The 20,351-nt window shown below is 48.5% G+C and overlaps 1 protein-coding gene across 1 annotated transcript; it reads right to left on the bottom strand.

The window, feature by feature from the left end:
- Positions 1-824: 824 nt before the first annotated feature.
- LOC149367430 (uncharacterized) lies at positions 825-5,473 on the bottom strand. The gene is made up of 4 exons (XM_089574150.1): positions 4,611-5,473; positions 3,797-4,003; positions 2,684-3,030; positions 825-875 (listed from the first exon to the last, which is right to left on the bottom strand). The coding sequence occupies exons 1-4, from the start codon at positions 4,885-4,887 to the stop codon at positions 825-827; spliced, it is 882 nt and encodes a 293-aa protein (XP_089430276.1). The 5' UTR covers positions 4,888-5,473.
- Between the last annotated feature and the right edge of the window lie 14,878 nt (positions 5,474-20,351).

The raw sequence follows: 20,351 nt of genomic DNA, 5'->3' as shown, positions 1-20,351 counted from the left end.
TTTTTGCAAGCCGCTAGCTCAAGCCCGTCATTTCAAGTAACTTTTCGGACATAAAGCTTCATACGTCACGGATATGAGAAAATGCCTGTTCAAAGCTTCGCATCACAGAAAATTGCATTCGTTGTGGCCAAAGGTACAAAAGTGTGAAAAGGACATCATTCTGAATCTGTTTTTCTAACAGCCAACCAAAATAGAACTTGCTGTTTAGGCCTTGGAATGAACTCCAACACTGATTCATTGCCGATCCCAAGAAAGTGGCTTGCACTGCAGTAAGGGCCATTGGCAAACTGCTGTCACAAGTTTGTAATGAGGCCCACACACAAGCTGCTTGTGTGCTCACGAAATTGAGGAACATGATTCACGGCCATGGAAAAACAACTCATAGAATTGTGCACAGCAACAATATCATTGTCATGCTTCTTGTTGACACTGATGTGGTGAACTGGAGCGAATATGATAAGATGCCAGAGCTCCTGAGCGATGGGAATATGCACGATCATCTCAAGGATCCTACCAGCAGCCTCCAGAGCAAGTTTCGAAAACTACTCCCAAGGTTATTTCATTTGGTCCCAGCTGAGAAGAAGCAGCTGTACTATCGGCTGCTATGCACGAATGGCTCGGCTCCCAATATCGACAGTCTCCCACAGAAACACAAGCCTGGTGTTCCATTACACCCCATCGTTGACTTCACAGTCTCCACTCTAACATCTCTCCGGGTATAACACAAAATGCTGAGCCCACTAACTGGAAGCAAGACAACCAACAACAGCAATTAAGCAGACCTCATCGACAAAGATGCCATGGTGTCGCTTAATGTGACGTCACTATGCACAAGCCACCCCATGGATCTGGTGGTACGAGCCTGCAAAGAAGCCCTATTTTGCAGGAGGGAAAACAGCGCAAAGCACACGCATGACAGAAAAGAGTGACAACATATGCACTGACTATTTTTCGCACTGCTCTCCGTATTCATAATAAACAAACTAGCCAAATCACCACTTTTTGCCAGTTCGTCCTTTTTGGGACAGAAAGCATGCTAGCTGAACACCTTTCAATGTCCCAGAACTGTGCGAATTACTCCCGTGGTGTCTTGAGAACACATATTTCTCTACCAAGACCAAAGTACACATGCAGAAGCATGGCACAGCAATGGCTGCTTCCATATTGGGTGACAACTGTGAACATCATCGTGGAAGCAGTTGAACAGACTGTACTGGACAACTTTATACCAGCGCCGAAAGCCTCCCTTAGTTAGGTGGAAGACTGCTTCTGCATCGATAAGAGAAAGGATGTAGCAGGATTCTTAGATGTCCCACACATGGTGGGACCCTGCATGCAGTTTACAGTCAAGATTGAGCGCAAAAACAGCCTTCCCTTCCTGAATGACAACGTAAGTCATTCAGCAGTGCAGTTTCTTCCTATGTATGGAAAGATCGCACCCACTGTGCACGCCCAAGAAATTGGTGCTTTTGTCTTTGGTGACCCAAGCCACACCACATTTGCTCTGATAAAACAAAGCTCCAAGACAGACTGAGCATCACATGTTGAGAACCGTCTAAAAATGGTTGAACTGTTCATGTGGTGAAAAAGATAAAAAATTAAATTCTTTGCCCAATGCAGAGCAGTGCAACTGTAAAATTCACACTGCTATTTCATTGTTTGCAGTGTCACCGAAGCACTATCGCATGCATTTTCCAAATACAACGTGAACTTGGCACATGTGGTTTCATAAAAACTTGGAACAAGGTGAAAAAGTTTTCAGGAATAACTTATAACATTCCGAGCAGAGACTGCGGCACTGTATTCATAGGTGAAATGGAGATTTGCTGTACAACTGAAAGCGCATCAATGGTACGCTACCAAGTGCAATGAAGCATCGAACATTCTTGCCAAGCACATTCATCAGTACAGTTACTGCACTGCCTGGGACAATCGTGGCAAAGGACAAAAACAATAAGGACAGAAGGACAGAAAACACGGCCGGGATCGAACCTGCACCTTTCGGGTCGGCAGCCGAGTGCCATAACTGAAGCACCACGGCAGCTTGACTGCCCGAAACATCAGAAACATTTCGTAACAAAAAGCACATAACAGAAGCTGAGCAAGATAGAAATTCAAGCCAGCCTTAAGAGGTTAAGAATTTTTCACCTATTGCGAAGGCTCAGGGTATGGTATTTGGCTCTCGGCTCTGGCAGCTGCATTTTGATAGAGGCAAAGTGCAAAGACTCCTGTGTTCTATGCGATGTCAGTGCACGTCAAAGAACATTGGAGAGTCTAGCATTATGTTGACTTTATCCGGCTCCTTTTTTGCATCCCCCCCCCTTTCATCCTAGAGGTCCGTGTGTTGTGCGATGTCAGTGCACGTTAAAGAACCCCAGGCGGTCGAAATTTCCGGAGACCTTCACTACGGCGTCTCTCATAGCCTGAGTCGCTTTGGGACGCTAAACCCCATAAACCAAGCAACGCTTTCATCCCTTCCCTCAGGCATCCTGGCGACAGTTAATGACAGGTGCAGTAACCTCCCCCTTGCTCCACCTCCAACCACACCCCTACCACATCCTCCTCAAAGTTCACCCTTTAGTGCTTTAATTTTCAACTCTAAAAGAATCTTTTTGGCCTTCTTAATTTCATTTTTTAACTTTAAGTTTTCGACCTCCAATTGATGTGTTTCAGCTCTTTTCGCCAGCTTGTCCCGGTGGTCAGCTCTCAAGAGCCTCATACGGAGCCGGTGCTCCTTTGTCCTTTCTGTCCTATCTGAGGACACAGCACTGAGGCGAGCCGCTAGCTCCTGGTGAGCTAGTGACTGCTTCTGTGTGCTTGCGGCAGTGCGGCTGGTACCTGCTGCCCTTGCTGCAGAGGCAGCAGGAAGCACCGAAGCTGCTGCGACTGCCGGTGTGGCTGGCTCGGAAGAGTTGCTTGGTGCAGGCGGAGTGGCAGGAACAGCTTCTGAATTAATGGACTGCTCCTCCATTTCTGCATCGTGCTGCGGGCTCGGGTAGTGCCAGGACCACAGCTGGTCGTCTGCATCACCTTATGCGGAGGAAGTGCTTGCTATTAGACCTTGCAACAAGGGCAAATGCAATGAAATGTCAATTTGGATCAAGAAACATTGTTCAATCTTTGCTAGTACTGTAGGCCATCTTAGCCTTTGAATGGTTTACAATAAAGTGGGTACTTGAAATGCATTTTGCACTTTTTGTTCACACTAGCATTCGTTGCTTTCAAAGTCCTTTAGGTGACATTTTGCCATTTTGAGTCATGCAGTAACTCAATCAATACTTCAGAGGTTATGTGACATAGCAGGGAGCATAAAACATGGACATTGCCTGCTTTGAAGGGAAACATTTCCGGAATACATTTGTCACATGCACTGCCAGTCATGCCGTTTGGACGACCAACTTGGCAAATGTGTTCATCCAGTCAATTTGCACCTCTTAGCAGTAGCTTTGACAGCTTTGGTCGCACAGACCAATATTTTAATGACAGGCCAAGACAACACAGATGCCGCATAAAAATTGGACATGGCTACAGATGATGTGCACACTGTAATAACAGGAGAGCTCTTATGCACAGAGAAAAATAAAATGTAAAGTTACGGAAGCAGCTCACAACAGAAAAACTGGTAACGCACGAGTGCAAGGCAGGGAGGCTGCAATTGATTTTCCTGGAGAGTTTCATCTAATTATCTAAGCATAAAAACACAAAAACAGTACATACACAGAATATGTATTCTAGGAAACATAATTTCAAATATATTTTCGGAGCTTGCAGTACAATATAAACACAAAATTCATACCACTGGCTCCTGGAATTGCAGACTCTTGCGTCTGCGAAAGCAGGGCGGCCACCGACGGTGCAGGCCGGGGCTCTGAGCCTGCAGTCTCTTGGTGGCGGTCGCGGTCGCTGTCAAAGGGGTTCGCCAAGCGAACCCCCATGTGGGAGGCGACAGCGCCGACCCTCTGCAGCTCGTCGGTGAGCTGGCTCGGGGCAGCTGATCCGCCGCCTGTGTAATCACAGAAAGCGCTGTTAAGACCATTGGGAAAATCACTCGGTGAATATTCGTAAGCGCTAGGTATACATTCGATATGAGCACCAAAGTAGTTTTCGGAATTCACGCGCTGCGAAGCGACGAAAACGCCCACGTTTATACCCCCACACATAATTTTTTTGTGAAAGACGCACGATAATTGCGTACGTTTCGTAAACTCGCCGGGTGAAACACAGCCACTCATTCCAAACTGCGGGTGCGCGAAAGTTAGATGGAAACTGTGGCGGCGAAAACGCACAGCAACATAACTGGCAGCACCTGTAACTGAATGAGCTGCACGATATTTCTCAATGCACCTGTTTAGAGTTTTATGCTATGATACCGTGATCCTAACTGTAAGCATTACCTAGACGCGGAACAGCTCGCCACAGTGGTTGTAAGCTTCCATGCCGTTGCACAACGTTATTAATACAAGACTTTAGATTCGTGACGACTCTGGAAATGCATAAGGAGACTGATATGCATGCAGCAAGCAATAGGAGCAATACTTTTGTAATCTGGGACAGAAACTGTCAATTATTCAGCAAAAAAAATAAAGGATGAAAAAAAAAACAGTACTCACCTGTCTTAAAAATTTCCCGCGTGTTGTCCGCACTCCCTTTCTTCCACTTGGCCTTCAAATTCTCCCAGCACTTCTTGAGCTGGAGCCACGTTCGCGGGCGGACGTTGTGCTGGGAGTTGTATTGCCGCTCTATTAGCTCCCACTCCCTCTTCTTCCTCGCGACGGACACGGCGTCGGTTTTTTTGTTCTCTAGAACAGTGTTCTTCTCGACGAGCTCAATGAGAAGAGCTCGCTCCATTGCGGAGAAGTTGATCTTCAGCTTCTCCGATCTCTCCATCGCGCGCGCGTCGCAACACACCAGAAAAGAATAAAGCACACTACACAAAACAGAACACGCTACAAATTCTATACACTAACAAAAAATATCGAACGAAAAATATATACAGTACAAACAGTGAATTTACAATTGAAATGTGCGAGAGCAAAAAATACAATGAAAAAAGAGCTGGCGATGCTGGCGATGATGCTATCGAGGCAAGCGCGCGAGCGGGAAGACTCCGACGTCGACAGGAGCAGCAATGCTACGCGCGTTACTATAGTGACGTCTGCGTTTGTCGCCAGACAAATAATAATAGTTCTCCAAAGTTAGCCAACAAAACTTTTTGTTGTTGTTAAAATGTTTCTTGACATTTGTACTATGTATTAGCAGTGTTCTTTTGGCGCTTCTGTTCTTTATTTGTTCGTAAATTTATTAGTTTCGCGTAAATGTTTGCATAGCCTCGTTCCCATGGTGCCTACTTACATCTAAAAGTGCTACTTTCATAAGTGGGACTTAAGTGCCGTTTTCGAAACTTTCTTATACTTATACTTATACTTATACTTTTCTGCCACTTAAGTCGAAACTTAAGTCGGAACTTAAGTCGGAGCTTAAGTTGCGTTCTGGAATACGGCGGTAAGAGTATTAAGTGCCAAGTAGGCCTTCGACTCATATTTCTTGAAGAGACGCTGGAGAAGGGATTGCCCAGCTACTGTCTCTCCTAGGCGGCCAAGATGCAGTAGTAGCCTCTGTGAAGTGACAAGGTTAACAGGCTTCGACAGTGACTCATGAAGTACTACTGCCTTGCTCGAAGCTGTCTGAGAAACTCCAATGGCTCTTCTTAGGCCCTTTCTATGGAAAACTTCGAGACGTTCAAGCTGTAAGGCCGAGGGGGAAATTAAAGGCAATTGATACATTATGCGACTGATTACCAGCGCTTCATGAAGTTTGACCATTGAAGAAGTATAGTTTCCCCATTTCTCAATAGCAATTCTACGGAGCACATTGAGACGCGAAGACAGAGATGAGACAATCGCATCGACAGCTTTTCACCACTGTAGACGGGAGTCAATAATGACGCCCAGAAAACTCATGTGATTTAACTGACGGATGCAAGAGTGATCAAGGTCTATCCGCAACCGCGCTTGACGTCTTCCTACACCTGGAAACAGAATAAAACAGAATTTTTCCACTCATAGAGACAATCCAACACCCTTCCCGTAGGGACAGTACCACCTTGCAGATGCAGCCGTCCTCGAATATTCAAATAAATCTAGGTAGAATAGGCAAAATTAGGTAAATAACCAGAGCTGAGGCGACAGTAGGTCGAACAACGTCTTCGTCTTCCTACTAGGAACTAGGAAGCGCACAAGATCCCACATGATATATCAGAAGCAACCACGTGGCATGCACAGTCGCATATATGAGGACTACTGTGATAGTCTGTCCGTCTGAAGCAGATCACACCTCAAGCCCATTCGGTCCACAGCCACTGTAGCCTTGTCACCAAGACCAAGAGAGCAGTCATTATTGTACACCGTTAAGCTGAACGCTCTTTGTTGGCCTCCACATTTCTGCCCCATAGGTGAATACCGGTCAGATACAGCCGCTGTATACTTTTCTCTTGAGGGACATTGGTAAACTGCCATTCATGATCTGAGAGAGCCTGCCAAATGCGCTCCACCCCATTCTTATTCTAGTTATTTCCCTCTCATGATGCGGATCAGTGGCCACTACCTGACCTAAGTAGACGTATTCCCTTACCACTTCCAACACCTCACTACCACTCCACTGATACCTCCTACCTATCCTGTGTTATTGTGCTCACTGTTCCTGTTTTCTGAGAAGAAAGTTTTCTGCAAAATGCACTTCATCGATAGCTGCTTGAGCGAATTGGAAAGTTCTGGCCTAAATAATTGCTGAGGCAGTCCCTTATGTCTGACTGTTGGGTGCTTGCATAAGGCCTGCCGACGGGCTGCGGAAAGTCTTCTGATTCTGTAGCTAAAACAATGGCACCCCACGAGTCATCATAAGCCTCTGAATGCTGCTCACAGAAGTTGTGCAGCACGCATGCTGTGAGGGCAACGGTAGGCACAAACTTATAATGAATGTCTGTGCGCTTCAATAAAACACGCCAACGCCCCTTCAGCCTGCCAAATGCCTGCTCCACAACATTCCTCCCAGTGCTGTGGTAGACATTGAAAGACTCGGCTTCTTTTGAAAGCCTCCCCGTATAACCTTTCAAGATCCAGGGCAGGGGGGGATACGCAGGGTCAGCGAGAAGCATGAAGGGAAGAAGCTTCCCCTCAAAGAGACGGCTCCCCTTTGGCATCAGCTGGCCACTGTTCTTGTACAGTGTCGACATTTTCAGTGCTGTGGAATCATGTGCACTGCCTGGCGCAAGGCAGGAAATGCTGCGAAACCTGAATGAAAAAAAAAATGGGATACACTTCAAGACAAAGAACATTTTGCAGGTTATTGTTTGCACCATGTATTGGATGCTGGAGCACGGCTTGCAAAATAACAGCAATAAGTTCATATGTGAATTGCTCCATAGGGAAGCAAAATCAGCCAGCAGTACAATATATAAAAATGGAAATAGACGTAATTATAGAATATCTTGAAAAAGCAAAAACAAGCTGTAAACCACACAGAATTGCATTCTATAAACTTTGCGACATCACTGCCATGAAAGTGCTGCTGGGAACTTCCACAGAAATCGTACTGAGCTCCTTTCTGCCATCTTTATATTTTTTTTTTGCTACAGCTAGACCCTAACTGTAGGTTATACATGCATTGCATTTGTATAGCTTGTTTCTATTTAGGTTAAAAAAGACTAGTACTTGTTTAAATAATATAGTTCACAAGAACACCACTAGACTGCCAAAAAGGCAGTGTGCTGAAAGTCTGTTCTGAGATTTTAAAGGCAAACAGATTACTTATGGCTGTCCCACACAGCACAGCTAGAATGAGATACATGCTAGTTAATCATGCTAAGGATATCTTGGCACACAAGGATGTCAAGTTTGAAAATTCATCATGCTTGTCCTTGCATAAAAACAAAACCAACAAAATAATTGTTTAGTTTCAAATCTGAGAGTTATTTGTGTGGAGCACTTAATCAGCATTCTTCATTACTATCTTCCAGAAGATGTGAGTTAATGTTGTTGTATACAAACAGCAAGAAAGCTTAGTTTCAATAATGAATAAACAAGCACTTACAGTCCACGGTCGTCCACAACTGCCTGCATGTTGTAGGATGCCCACATTTTGCGATTTATAAAGTCTCTGTACCCTTTTTTTGGCGCAGTGATGGGAATATGGGTGCCATCAATGACACCACATATCTGTGGGATGTGGCACTTCTCGCAGAAATTCCTGGCAATCAATGTGGCCTCTTCTGTTGATGGCAGGTAGATGAATTTGCTTGCCAGGTGGTTTCTTACGGTATTGCAGAAGAGGTACACATATTTCTGCACAGTGCTCTTGTGAATTCCGAACTGGTTTGCTACCACTCTGTACTCGCAGCAGCTAGCCAGCTTGTACAGAGCAATAGCAATTCTCTTGTCGACTGGCACTGGCTCTCGCACATAATTGCAATCCGGTGACACAAACGGAGCAAGGGCAGCTACCAATTCACAGAAATTTGCCCGTGACATTCTGAAGTTTTCCTTCCAGTCACCATCATCAAAATTTGAGCAAACAATGTTGTCCCACCAATCACTGCTCCTACTCTTCATCCACATGCGCCGCTTTGGTGGTGGTGCCAGGGATTCCAGTCCTGCAAGATATCTGGTGTTACCAGTTTGATGCACACAATTTTTTTCACTACCCTTTCATGAATATGCAGAAACTGCAGACTGTGGTGCATGCATGAACCACAGTCCTAAGGAACGAGTGGCACAAAAGATGCCATGATGCTACATAAGGTATTGACAAGCACAAACTCTGTTGCTTGATTTTGAGTATTTCCAATTTACTTGCAGCTGGCTTTTGTTGCAGTTATTCAAAATAATCATGTATAAAAGAGGGCTGCATATTTCTTTAGGTTACTCCAGCTTACTTGAGTTTATGAACTTATGCAGCACTTATCAAAATCCCGCAACGTTATATCATTAGTTTTACGCACGTCCTTGACCCCTGCTACCCTAAACCAAGGTGCAATTTACGAAAATCTTGCGACTGATGAAGCGTCATGAAATAACGATATTTAATTTCACGTACTGCGATCATTTACTGCCACGTCACCATGCTGTTGAGTACTACACCAAACACAGGATAATGTATTCCCGAAACAGCGCAGCACATATTTGGCAACGAGCTGTAACGGCACTTCCGCGCTTTTCGTCTGTTCACACACAACTATTAAAACTGATGCAGCCGCCTGTATTTGGAGATATGTAGCTTGAGATTTTACGCATGCCACATCAGCCTCTATATTAGTTTCTGCACACCAGGATTAGCGCGGACAGGCACAGAAAAATAGATACTAACGTACCATACATCACGGCGACTTCATGGTGGGACCAACCGGCGGTGAGCGGTGCTCGGCTGTTCGACATACTGCGTATACGTTGGCAGCGAGCCCGGTAATGAACCACCGCGGCAGACAGCAGCAAATTGTGCACGGTTATCCATGACATCAAAAGGGTCATGAAATAAAGCTGATGGAGATTAAGGATTGCGATCAAGAGAGCAGTCGGCACGGCCATCGCGAACGCGCGGGAAAACTCGGCCCAAGAACCGGAACCGGAATTGCCGGAAGCTTGCACGATAACTGCGAACCTCGACGCTAGGTGCCGCTGCGATGCTTACGCGCTTGAACCGAGTTCATGTAGACACCAAGCGGGGCGAGTCAGTGGCGAGTCGCGTAACCCGACGCTGACTCTACCCGGTCCTGTCGGGTTCATGTAAACAGGACTACAGTCGCAGTGTTTTTTTGCATAATGTATCACCAACTCGCCCGCTTATCTATCCTAAAGAATATTGGCATGTAAAGTTAATCCTAAAGATGTGCAATAATTATTCATAATGAAAAAATTGCCGTGTTTCCTTTATTCTTAAATCAACTTTGTGGCAGTTACTAAGAATTGGCAAGAGGAGAACATTATATAGTTATTAATTGTTATATCCCTCCCACAGAAGATGTGAACCATACTCTTAATGAAATAGAGAAAATCTTAGAGACAAATTCTGGACAGTTTGTAATAATTGCAGGAGATTTTAATGCAAAAAATAAAATTTGGGGAGGCGAAAAACTGACGAGAAGGGAATTGAAATAGTAGAATTCATAAATAGAAATAAACTAAATTTAGTGAATCATGCAAACACTCCACCAACTTTTGAGACATAAATGGCAAAAGTTGGATTGACCTCACAATTGTGTCTGATTCTCTTGTATCGCATATCAACAACTGGGAAGTTTTGGAAGGTTTCACCAATATTGACTATAAATATCTTGCATTGGAACTTTTCAGCGAAGAAAGGCCCAACGAACCTCACCTCACTCAAAAGGGAGAAGGGGAGTTTTACAGAGTCTAGCTCAAGACAGGTGGATGAAAGAGACAGCGGATGCCTACATTAATTCGGGAAACCATTTGAATTATATAGTAAACCACCTTTATGATAAGATCAACGCTTTAATAAAAAGGTATTCTAAAAAACGAAAAAATAAAACAACAGAGAGCAAACCATGGTGGACGCCAGATTTGGAAATGGAAAGGAAAAAAGTAAACGCACCCAGACGTCCCTACCAGAGAGCTAATGATGATATGAGGAATGTTTATCGCACCTTGTATAAAGAAGCAGTTGAAATATGCAATGAAAATCTTAAGAAAGCGAAAACAAAGTCGTGGAGAGACTTTTGTGGCAGTGTCGCTAACCACAACCCATTTACATTGCCACATAAATTAGCAGTAAATAAAATAAAAAGAACAGTAGCCATTCCTGATATTCAAATTAATGGAAGACTAGCGTCAAATTCAGAGCAAGAATCAGTCGAATATTTTTTAAAGAATATGTATGACATAGCTCTATCTCCGGAAGGAGTAATTCTTAGAAGTAATGAAGTAGAAAATGGGCTGCAAGAAAACGATATTCTTTTTGCAGAACAAGAAGTAGGTCACATAGTATCAACGTTAAAGAAATTTGTAGCACCCGGACCAGATTCTTTAAGAACGCCATTTATTCAGGCACTTTATATGAACAATAAGAAATTTTTCATGAACATTTTTAATTCGTGCCTAAGACTGGGTTGCTTTCCAGACAGTTGGAAAATTTCAAAAGTAATTTTAATTCCCAAGGGAAAAGGAGAAGATAGGGAGAATAATTTTAGACCAATAGCAATAAATTCAATCCTGGGTAAAGTACTGGAGAAGTTGCTTATAACCGATTATACTTTTTCTTAGTTAAGAACGACAAGCGCCGAGAATTCTTGCAGTATTTTGTCAGACTCTGCTGTATCCACTGCGTTGACTGTACGGACTACGAGTCCCAGCGCCTCTGTTGCATGTAGTCCAGGTATCGCCTGTTTGCTTTTTTTTTCACTGTGAAGAAGGTGAAGGTGCCGGACTTGTCGTTAATGACCACTGGTAGGGTCGCCACGCCGAAGTGCTTAATTACGTCACCACTGTAAGACCGAAGAACGGAGCTACTTGGAGTGAGGCATGGCGTAGCTTTGCACTTGCGAAAAACTGAATAAGGCAGCAAGTTTGCCTGGGACCGAGTGTCTACTTTAAAAACAACATTCTGGTTCGACACCTTGGCTTCAACTGTCCAGTCAGCTGTCCTTTCGAATGTGCATACCCTTACATTGAGGATGTCGAAGTTGTCCTCGTCGTGAACGACTGCACTGACTGCAGGCTCTTTCTGGCAGCAGGCCGCGAAATGACTGGCCCCTTTGCACGCCAAACATGTCTTCCCGAAAGCCGGACACTTGTTCCGCTCGTGCAATCGGTTGCATCGGCTGCATCTGAACCGTTCATGCCGTTTTACCGACGCCACTTTCCTTTCCATTGGCCCCAGGTCTCATTTTGGTGAGCCGACACTTCGGCAGCTTTGCAGCTCTGTTCTGCTTTAAGCAGCGTTAGGTCTTTAACTTTAAACAGTTTATCCCGTAGCTTCGGATTATTTGTGCCGAACACAATCTGGTCACGGATCATTGCGTCGCTCAGTGTTGAGAAGTTGCAACTCTGGGCTAGCTTTCGCAGGTCGCGTAGAAATTGTTCAAAAGGTTCGTCTTCCGCTTGAATCCTTGAGCGAAACACGTACCTCTCGAAGACCTCATTCTGCTGCTCCTGACAGTACGCTTCAAACTTGCTCACAACCGTTGCATAGTCATTCTTGCTTTCTTGCGCCGAAAAAGCAAAGTTATTAAATACCTCAAGAGCGTCATCGCCGGCAACACTTAGCAGCAGCGCCGTCTTAGCAGCTTCCGTCCTTGGCTCCTTGGTCGATGCTGTTGCTTCCAAAAAGAGCTCGAACTTCTGCTTAAACAACGCCCACTTCTTCGCGATGTTCCTGGTCAGAAGTCGGGCGGATTGAGTAGCTCCATTTTTCCTGGCTTGTAGGCGACGCCCTTGCGTTTCTTGTTCAAGCCACTGCTTGAGAGGCAGATTTGGCCCACTTCTGACACCATGTAACGACCAGGTCAAGCAAGAACAGAATGAACGTTGATTGATAGCAGCTGCTCGGTTTTATAGCGGCAGGTCGATGTAGGCACGAGTGTAGGCGACAACGGCAGCAGTCGGTTCGGGATGGGCTGGCACGCACAGCGCATGCGTATCATGTGCGATACACGGCCGACCGAGACTTCGTCTCCTGTCGGCACCATCAATGCTGCGGCCGCCCTGGGCTTGCGCGGTCCTTCTGACGCCGCGCAGACCTCGGGCGATGAAACTCCGTCGGAGGTCCCCTGCCCAAATGGCGTCGGGCCGGGGGACGTGCCGGATGGCTCGGGTCCCTCACCTGGGGAACCTGCGGACGCGGGAGCCAGGCTTGACCTGGCATTTTCCGCGATGCCCGACTTTGCGGCTGTCACGGCCCCTCAGGAGCGCCTCACGGCGTTCCTGAATTCCGATAAGAACAAGGTCCCAGTGCACGCTCGCACGAGCATCTCACAGATGTTCGGCGAGCTAGTGCTTCGCTGCGCCGAGTACCGGGCTCTGGCTTCGGATGCCAGGGGCCGGGCGGAGGTGCTCCGGACCATGTGGAGCGCGGAGCGCCGCGACGCTTCTGAGGCCCGGTCCCGGGCTTCCGTGGCGGAGGCCAGGCTGCGCGCCGGCCCGCCTCCACCTGCCGCGCCCACGTTCGCGGACGTTGTTCCGTTGTTCGGGGCAACCTCCAGCCTGCGCCCACACCGACGGCGGTGTCTACAACTCTGCCATCCTCACCCGCCACGCAGGAACAACAATCCGTGAGCCACGTCGCCTTTCTAATACCTACAACACCCGCGACCACACCGGCACAGCTCATCCAAACTATTAAGAACAACATCATCCCAGAAGACGAGGGCATTGGCCCCGTCCAATTTAAACCAACTGCGGCTGAGTTATGGTAATCGCCAAGCACCGCGACACACTTCACAATGTTACATCGGCGGTCCGCAACAACGCAGTCACTAACAACGCGATGACGGTGCGGGTGGCGGAGCGCCGTCGGCCCCACATTCGCGTGTGGGGCGTCGACCCGGACGTCGCGGACGACGCTGTCGTTGCTCAGATCGCGGCAAAAAATAGCGACCTCGGCATCGACGCCTCCACGATGCTGAGGCGCTACACGTTCCGGGCTTGGAACGGAACAAAGACACACGTCCTGTCGGTGAGCCCGGACACGTTTAAAAAGATTATGACAAGGGGGCTACTGACGATAGGCTGGTCCTCGGCCCAGGTCGAGGAGGACCTCCACGTCCCCCTCTGCACATTTTGTGCTCAGTACGGCCACTCCCGTAGGAACTGCCGCCTCGCCTCCGATCCGGCGAGGGCGGCCGGCCCGAGATGCGCAGGTGCGCACGTTGTGGCTGCGTGTGCTGCCTCCGGCGGCGCTGTCGCTGTCGCCTGTGCGGGGCGGGAGGCTCCTCCTCACAGGGCCGGGGCGAAAGAGTGCCCATCCTTGCGGAACGAATCGCGAGGATGAGGCTATGTACCGATTATGAATTACATTAAACACTTCAACACACACAACGAGGGGCGGAGGGACGCAACTTGCCCGGCGCCCAGCACTTCGCTTACGTCGCCGGCATTCTTCCCTTCAGCCACTTCTTCCCCTATCGTCTTTTGCAGACCGTACACCTTCAATTCACACATTCTATCACAATTCTCTTCCTTCCTTTACTCCTGAGGAATATGGTCTATCCATGTGCCTATTTCACTTTCTTTCCTTTTTGCACTCCGCTTTTTCCGCAACACTTTCACTTATACGGTCGGTCCTTTCATTTCACAGCAAAGCCACGGTTCCTCTGCTCCTAGACACATGTACACTACACTGTCGCACCCACACGTCACACCACCGCTGGGCGCGACACGGTCCGATGTACCTTCTTCCAAATTCACTACACTACCCAACTCCCTCCCTCGCATCCCCACAGTTAAACAGTTTCCTCTTCTCCCTCTTCACCACTCCGCTCACATCGTTTCTGTCCTCCACGCTACACTTCTCCTTTGCACGGGCCATTCCTGCTCCATCCGTACATACTCCCATCCCTAAAACTACACAACTGCAATGCTTTCTTTAACATTTTCATTTATCCAAGGTAACCTATACCATTGCAGGAATGCAACCCCGGTGCTAGTAGAAAGACTGAGGGAGGGAGACTTCCATTTCGCACTCATCTCAAACCCGTACCTACGAGCAGACATCATCACAGGCATTCCCCCAGAATGGACCGTGGTCGCCGCCCAGTCGCGTCACCGATCGGCCATAATTGCACGCCAACACCACTACGACATGTTTCCAATTACAGTCACCACACGCGTCGTAGCCGTCATCTGCCCCACGGCCACCGCATCATGTTTATTGATATCAGCATACGCTCCACCGCACACTCCAATGTAGTGCACTGCACGGGCTCGGGCCGACCCGAAAGCCCGGGCCCGGCCCGCGGGCCGGGCCGGGCCTGGACATGATTTGTTTTGCCGGGCCCGGGCCTGAAGTTGCGGGCCTGGGCCGGGCTCGGGCTTAAAGCTGCGGACGCGAGTGGGGCTTGGGTCCGTACAGAAACGGCTGGTGTCTCTATTCATTCACTATTGCAGAGTGAAGTACACAACTGCGACATTGGAGCAGCGACACGGATGAGCTATGGGTTATAGTACGCGCTGAGAAAAAAACTAAACTTTATTCATTGACTTATTTATTTCCTTATTTCCACGCCGTGGTGGCTTAGTGGTCAAGGCGCTTGATTACTGAGCCGGGGAACCAGGGTTTGCTCCTATCCTCAGCGGCCGCATTTCTGTTTAGGGGGCAAGCATGACAACCATGTACTTTGTAGTATCATTGCTCGTTGAGGAAACCCAGGTGGTCGAAATGATCCGGAGCCCTTTGCTTCGGTGTCTATCACAGCCTGACTCCCCTTGGGCCCTTAAGCCCCAAAAACATAGCTTTAACTATATATAGCTATATTTTTCTCATGTGAGAAAATTCACAAACTAAAGCGCGTTTGGTTTTCTTTTTGATGAGCTGACCTGAACGTCTCGTAAATGAAATAGCCACAAAAGCTATCTACAAAAGAGTTTGTAAATCTCATCGAATAAGCACATCTATCTCTCCTCGCTTCTTCAGCCTGGTTGCCATGACAAGGGTTTTGCCCTGTAAGTTATCACGTCGGTCGCACGTTATCTTCTGCTCCACCAGTAAGAGTAAAATTCAACCGGTCTTAATTGGCCATTGACCATTCGTCATCTCAAAGTTTAGGACGCTTATAGTCTTCAAAACACACACCATGAAATACTCAGATCTTTTAACTTTTCGTTTCTGCTGAAAGGCGACCAGTTCGGCTATGATTTCAACGTGTGAGATCGCGTCATCCCACTGCTTGCTAGGCAGATTTAATGTTTATTCTTCCGGGCGGCAAAATATAACTGATTAAAATCATGGGGGAATGCAAAGTAGTCTATCACGCGCGTATGCAGCCCTTTTTATTTCGCTTTCGGAACTTCCGAGTTTATCTTTGCGTACCTACACGAGATCACTGTCCAAAAGAGGACCTGGCGAGCATTACGCTTAATCACTTCCTTCTGGGTTAAAAAGAACCAACTTTCTGCAAGCCAAACTGTGGTTTCAGAGCCTTTGTCGGCCAGTTCTTTATCGGTTTAGTAGCAGTCTACTTGCTCAGAGACAGCAGTGCACCTCAAGCGTTACTGTGAAACGGGCCGGGCCGGGCCCGGGCTGGGCTTCACTCCGGGATTCATGGGCCGGGCCGGGCTCGCTAGAGCGATAATTTAGTGGGCCTGGGCCGGGCCCGGGCTTGAAGCTGCGGGCCTGGGCCGGGCTCGGGCTTCAGGTCTCGGGCCCGGGCCGGGCGCGGGCCCCAGATTGAGGGCCGTGCAGTGCTCTACTCCAATGACTCAAACATTTGACGACATTCGACAAGCACTCATCCTCACGGAGGGCATGCCGGTCGTCTTGAGGGGCGATTTTAACGCCAAACATACGGCCTGGGGACCACATATTTGTGACATCAGGGGTGGGGAATTGCTAAATTTCGCCATGTCCTCAGGCCTGTTAACTTTAAACGATCTGGCATCCCCTCCTACGTACTCCACACCTTACACAGGCAGTTGGATCGACATAACACTCGCTACCAACCGCATGCTTACTTTACCGTACACATGGCTAGTTTCAGAGACAAGCACACTGTCGGCACACAGACACATCGAGGTGAAATTCGGAGAGCAATCCACAGCCAGACAGCGGAGATTAACACACAGAGGCACTACACGCCTATTACACGATATGTCACCCGACCCATTCTTCGATGCGGTGGCCAGCGTCCGTCTGGCTTCGGCGGACGCCATCGACACAATCAACAAATTACACTACATAATAGACAAATCACGCAAAGACACTCCTCATTCAGACCCGCTCCGACACGAACACACCTCCCCGTGCCATGGTGGACGCAAGACCTTGCCACCGAGCAATCCGGCGTGCGTGCACTACGCCGGCGGTATCAGCGCACCAAACACAACCTAATCAGACAGCACTACGGACATCTTTACTACACTGCACTCCGCGTATTCAGACAACACATTGACGAGGCACGCCACATAGACACGCAGTCATTAGCACGAGACTTCATTAAGAGCGGAATATTCGGTCGGCCCTTCAAAATCGCATTCGAAAAACTACGTGCACCACTCACACTACCACCACTACAGCGGCCTGACGGAACACTAACAACCTCGTTACTCAACACCGCCAACACACTGCTTGCCGCACACGTTGCCACTGATGACGCCACAGCAGACCTTCCACTGCACACGCACATCAGATCTTTGGCGCAGGACGCCTCCCTGGGCGGCCCCGACGACGTGCCCTTCACTTACGGCGAGACAGACATGGCGGTCTCTCGCATAAAGCAGGGCACGGCGTCGGGCCTTGATGGCCTCACACCACGCGTAGTAACAACACTTTGGACACAACACCAAAACTTCTTTATCACAATATTATCGTCGGCCCTTCGCTTCGGTCATTTCCCGGTGGCTTGGTGAAAGGGTCGATTCATTTTCATCCACAAACCCGGCAGACCACAGCACGCAGACACTTCATGCCGTCCAATAGTTATGAACTCGGTGCTAGGCAAGGTGCTCGAGCGTCTCCTCTGTGGTCTCCTCTACCACTTCATGGCCCACTAAAATTTGCTACATTGGAACCAATTCGGCTTCACCACACAGCGGAGTGCCGTACAGGCGCTTTACGCTTTAGTTTCTAAATTAAGAGGGTTCCGCGCAGACGGCCTCTACGCCATACTAATTTCCATCGATTTCAGGGGCGCTTTCGACAGTGTATGGCATCCTCTAGTGCTCAGTTCACTCGCACAATGGGGATGCCCGAGAAACCTCTGCGCACTGCTCCGGTCCTTTCTATCGGACCGCAAGGTGGTGTTCCGCTCTAATGCGCGCGACGCGGTCGCGCGTCCCACCTCGGGGAGCCCGCAGGGATCTCCGCTGTCACCGCTCCTCTGGAATATAGTTGTGCGTGGTTTGCTCGAGCTGCCGATACCAGAGGGCGTGTCGCTCCAGGCCTACGCAGACGACGTCGTCGTCGTTGTGCCCGGTCGTTGCAGGAAGGAGCTCACGGGTCTTGCGGAGGAGGCACTCGGCCGGGTAGCGTCGGGGCCAAGGGGGCGAGGGTTTCCATCAGCAGGGAGAAGACGGTGTGCCTTCTCATCTCCCCCCCCCCCCCCCCTGAGGGGGTATGGGACGCACGCCTCCCGCCATCCGCTCCTCGAACGGAGCCCACCTGCAATTCAGGCCCTCCGTTCGAGTGCTGGGCGTAGTCTTCGACCGCACCCTGTCCTTCATAGCTCACGGGGATTTGCTCAAGGAGCGCGCCGAGATCCCTCTCCGCATGCCTCAGCACATTCCTGCGGCTCAGTGGCACGCCGGCTCCCGGCCAGCTAAGGGCACTTTACAACCAGGTAGTCTTGCCGGCCCTCACGTACGCGTCCCCTGTGTGGTGGACCGAGAGTCCTCACTCCGGATTGCGTGCGCATCTGGTTTCCGTCCAACGGGCCCCGCTTCTCGCGTTGGTCCGGGCGGACTCCAATACGAGCACAAGGGCGCTCCAAATTCTGTTGCGGGCGCCTTCTCTGCATTTCGACCTCGACAGGCTGAATGTGGAGTTTGCGCTCTTCGCACGCAGATTGGATGTCGTGTTCGGTTCTAGAACGGACCGCGCCTCCGAAGTGGCGGCACCATTTGACGACACGCTTGAGCACCCGGCCTCTGCCGTCACATTTGCACACATACAATTACACGCAGCGGACATACACACCCACTCTCGTCTACCCGGCTACCACATATACACAGATGGGTCGTACACCACAACATCAGCTGGCGCTTCATACGTCGCATTTACACCCATGGATCATCTCATCTCGGTGGGCCGCTTGCGGGTGGAGTTGGCAGCTAGGGCCTACGGTGCCGAGGTGATTGCCTTCCACAAGGCCCTCTCATATTCATTGACACTGCCCGGCACAACACCTATACATATTTACACAGACTGTTTATCACTTTTAAAAATATTGCAGAATTACATCACGACAGACACCCGCATATTTCATATTAAGACATCCTTACAGTCCCTTTCACAAATCAGACAAGTTCATTTGTACCACGTTTCATCGCATACGGGAGTATTCGGAAACGAGCTCGTCGACCTCATCGCGTCTCGCGCCAGCCGATCCACACGAATCAGAACATCTACATTAACACGATCATCAGTCAGGAAACAGTTACACGCCACAGTGCTCGCGCATTGGCACAAGTGGTGGCAACAACACAACGAAGGCACAGGAATCTATTCATGGATACCCAGTGTACACAACATTCCCGACACATTTCCTCCACCGAAGCCTCTCACAACATTACTCACAGGACACGGCAGATTTCCTTAATACTTTCATCGTTTCGGCCTGGCGTCGTCATCTGCGTGTCCCTGCGGTCATCCCAGCGGTCAACGGTGACGTTTCCCAATACCTATCTCCACATTGCCCCATTGCACAAAACATTGTCACACGCTTACCACATCCAAACACACAAACAAGTACCACTGCGGTGTGGCGGTCATGGTTGGATGACCGTCACACCGTCGCTTTACTACTTCGAATAGTATCACTAGTCAGTCAGTCGCTCCCAAATTATTCACGCCACAACTAAAACATTACACATATCCTACCCACACACACACATACACACGAATGTGTACCGCTTCCTCAGGGGGGACATTTGGCCCAATTATGGGTGGATGCTGATGTGTCCTCCCTTCTGTGGCGGCGATTCGCAGTCACTCAGCACTCTTACATAATACACTTTTCTTTTACTCGACATCACTTTCAATGCACCTACACTACACTACACTTACACATACCTTACATTCTATCCTATTCTATCCGATTCCTTTTTAAGTAACGCTTGCTACCTACTGATTTCGCACTTCCTTTCTCCCTACATATACTTTTCTCTTCCTTTTCACCTTCTTCCTTGCCTCTACTCTTTCACCCTCTCTTCAAATTCACACAGGACAGGCGCACTGACATAAAATGTAAATTGGCGCACTTCTCTTCCCCGCTACTCCTCTATATGCTTTCTCCTCACAGATTTCCTCTTTCTACCCCGTCTTCAAGATCTTCTGCCTCCTGCTGCCTGCATTCCTGTGTCATCTTGTTTTTTTTCCACAATTCTTGTTATTTCATACCCATTACACCACTTTCTTTTTTCTCTCTTTTCCTTCCTTCTCTCCTTTCGCTTCTTTTGTTTCCATTTGTAAAT

This window comes from Amblyomma mixtum, chromosome 1 (genome assembly GCF_055824585.1).
Source record: "Amblyomma mixtum isolate Tamu chromosome 1, ASM5582458v1, whole genome shotgun sequence".
NCBI classification, from domain to species: domain Eukaryota; kingdom Metazoa; phylum Arthropoda; class Arachnida; order Ixodida; family Ixodidae; genus Amblyomma; species Amblyomma mixtum.
The sequence above is the reverse complement of the archived record's forward strand: the minus strand, read 5'-3'. Positions and strand labels throughout refer to the sequence as shown.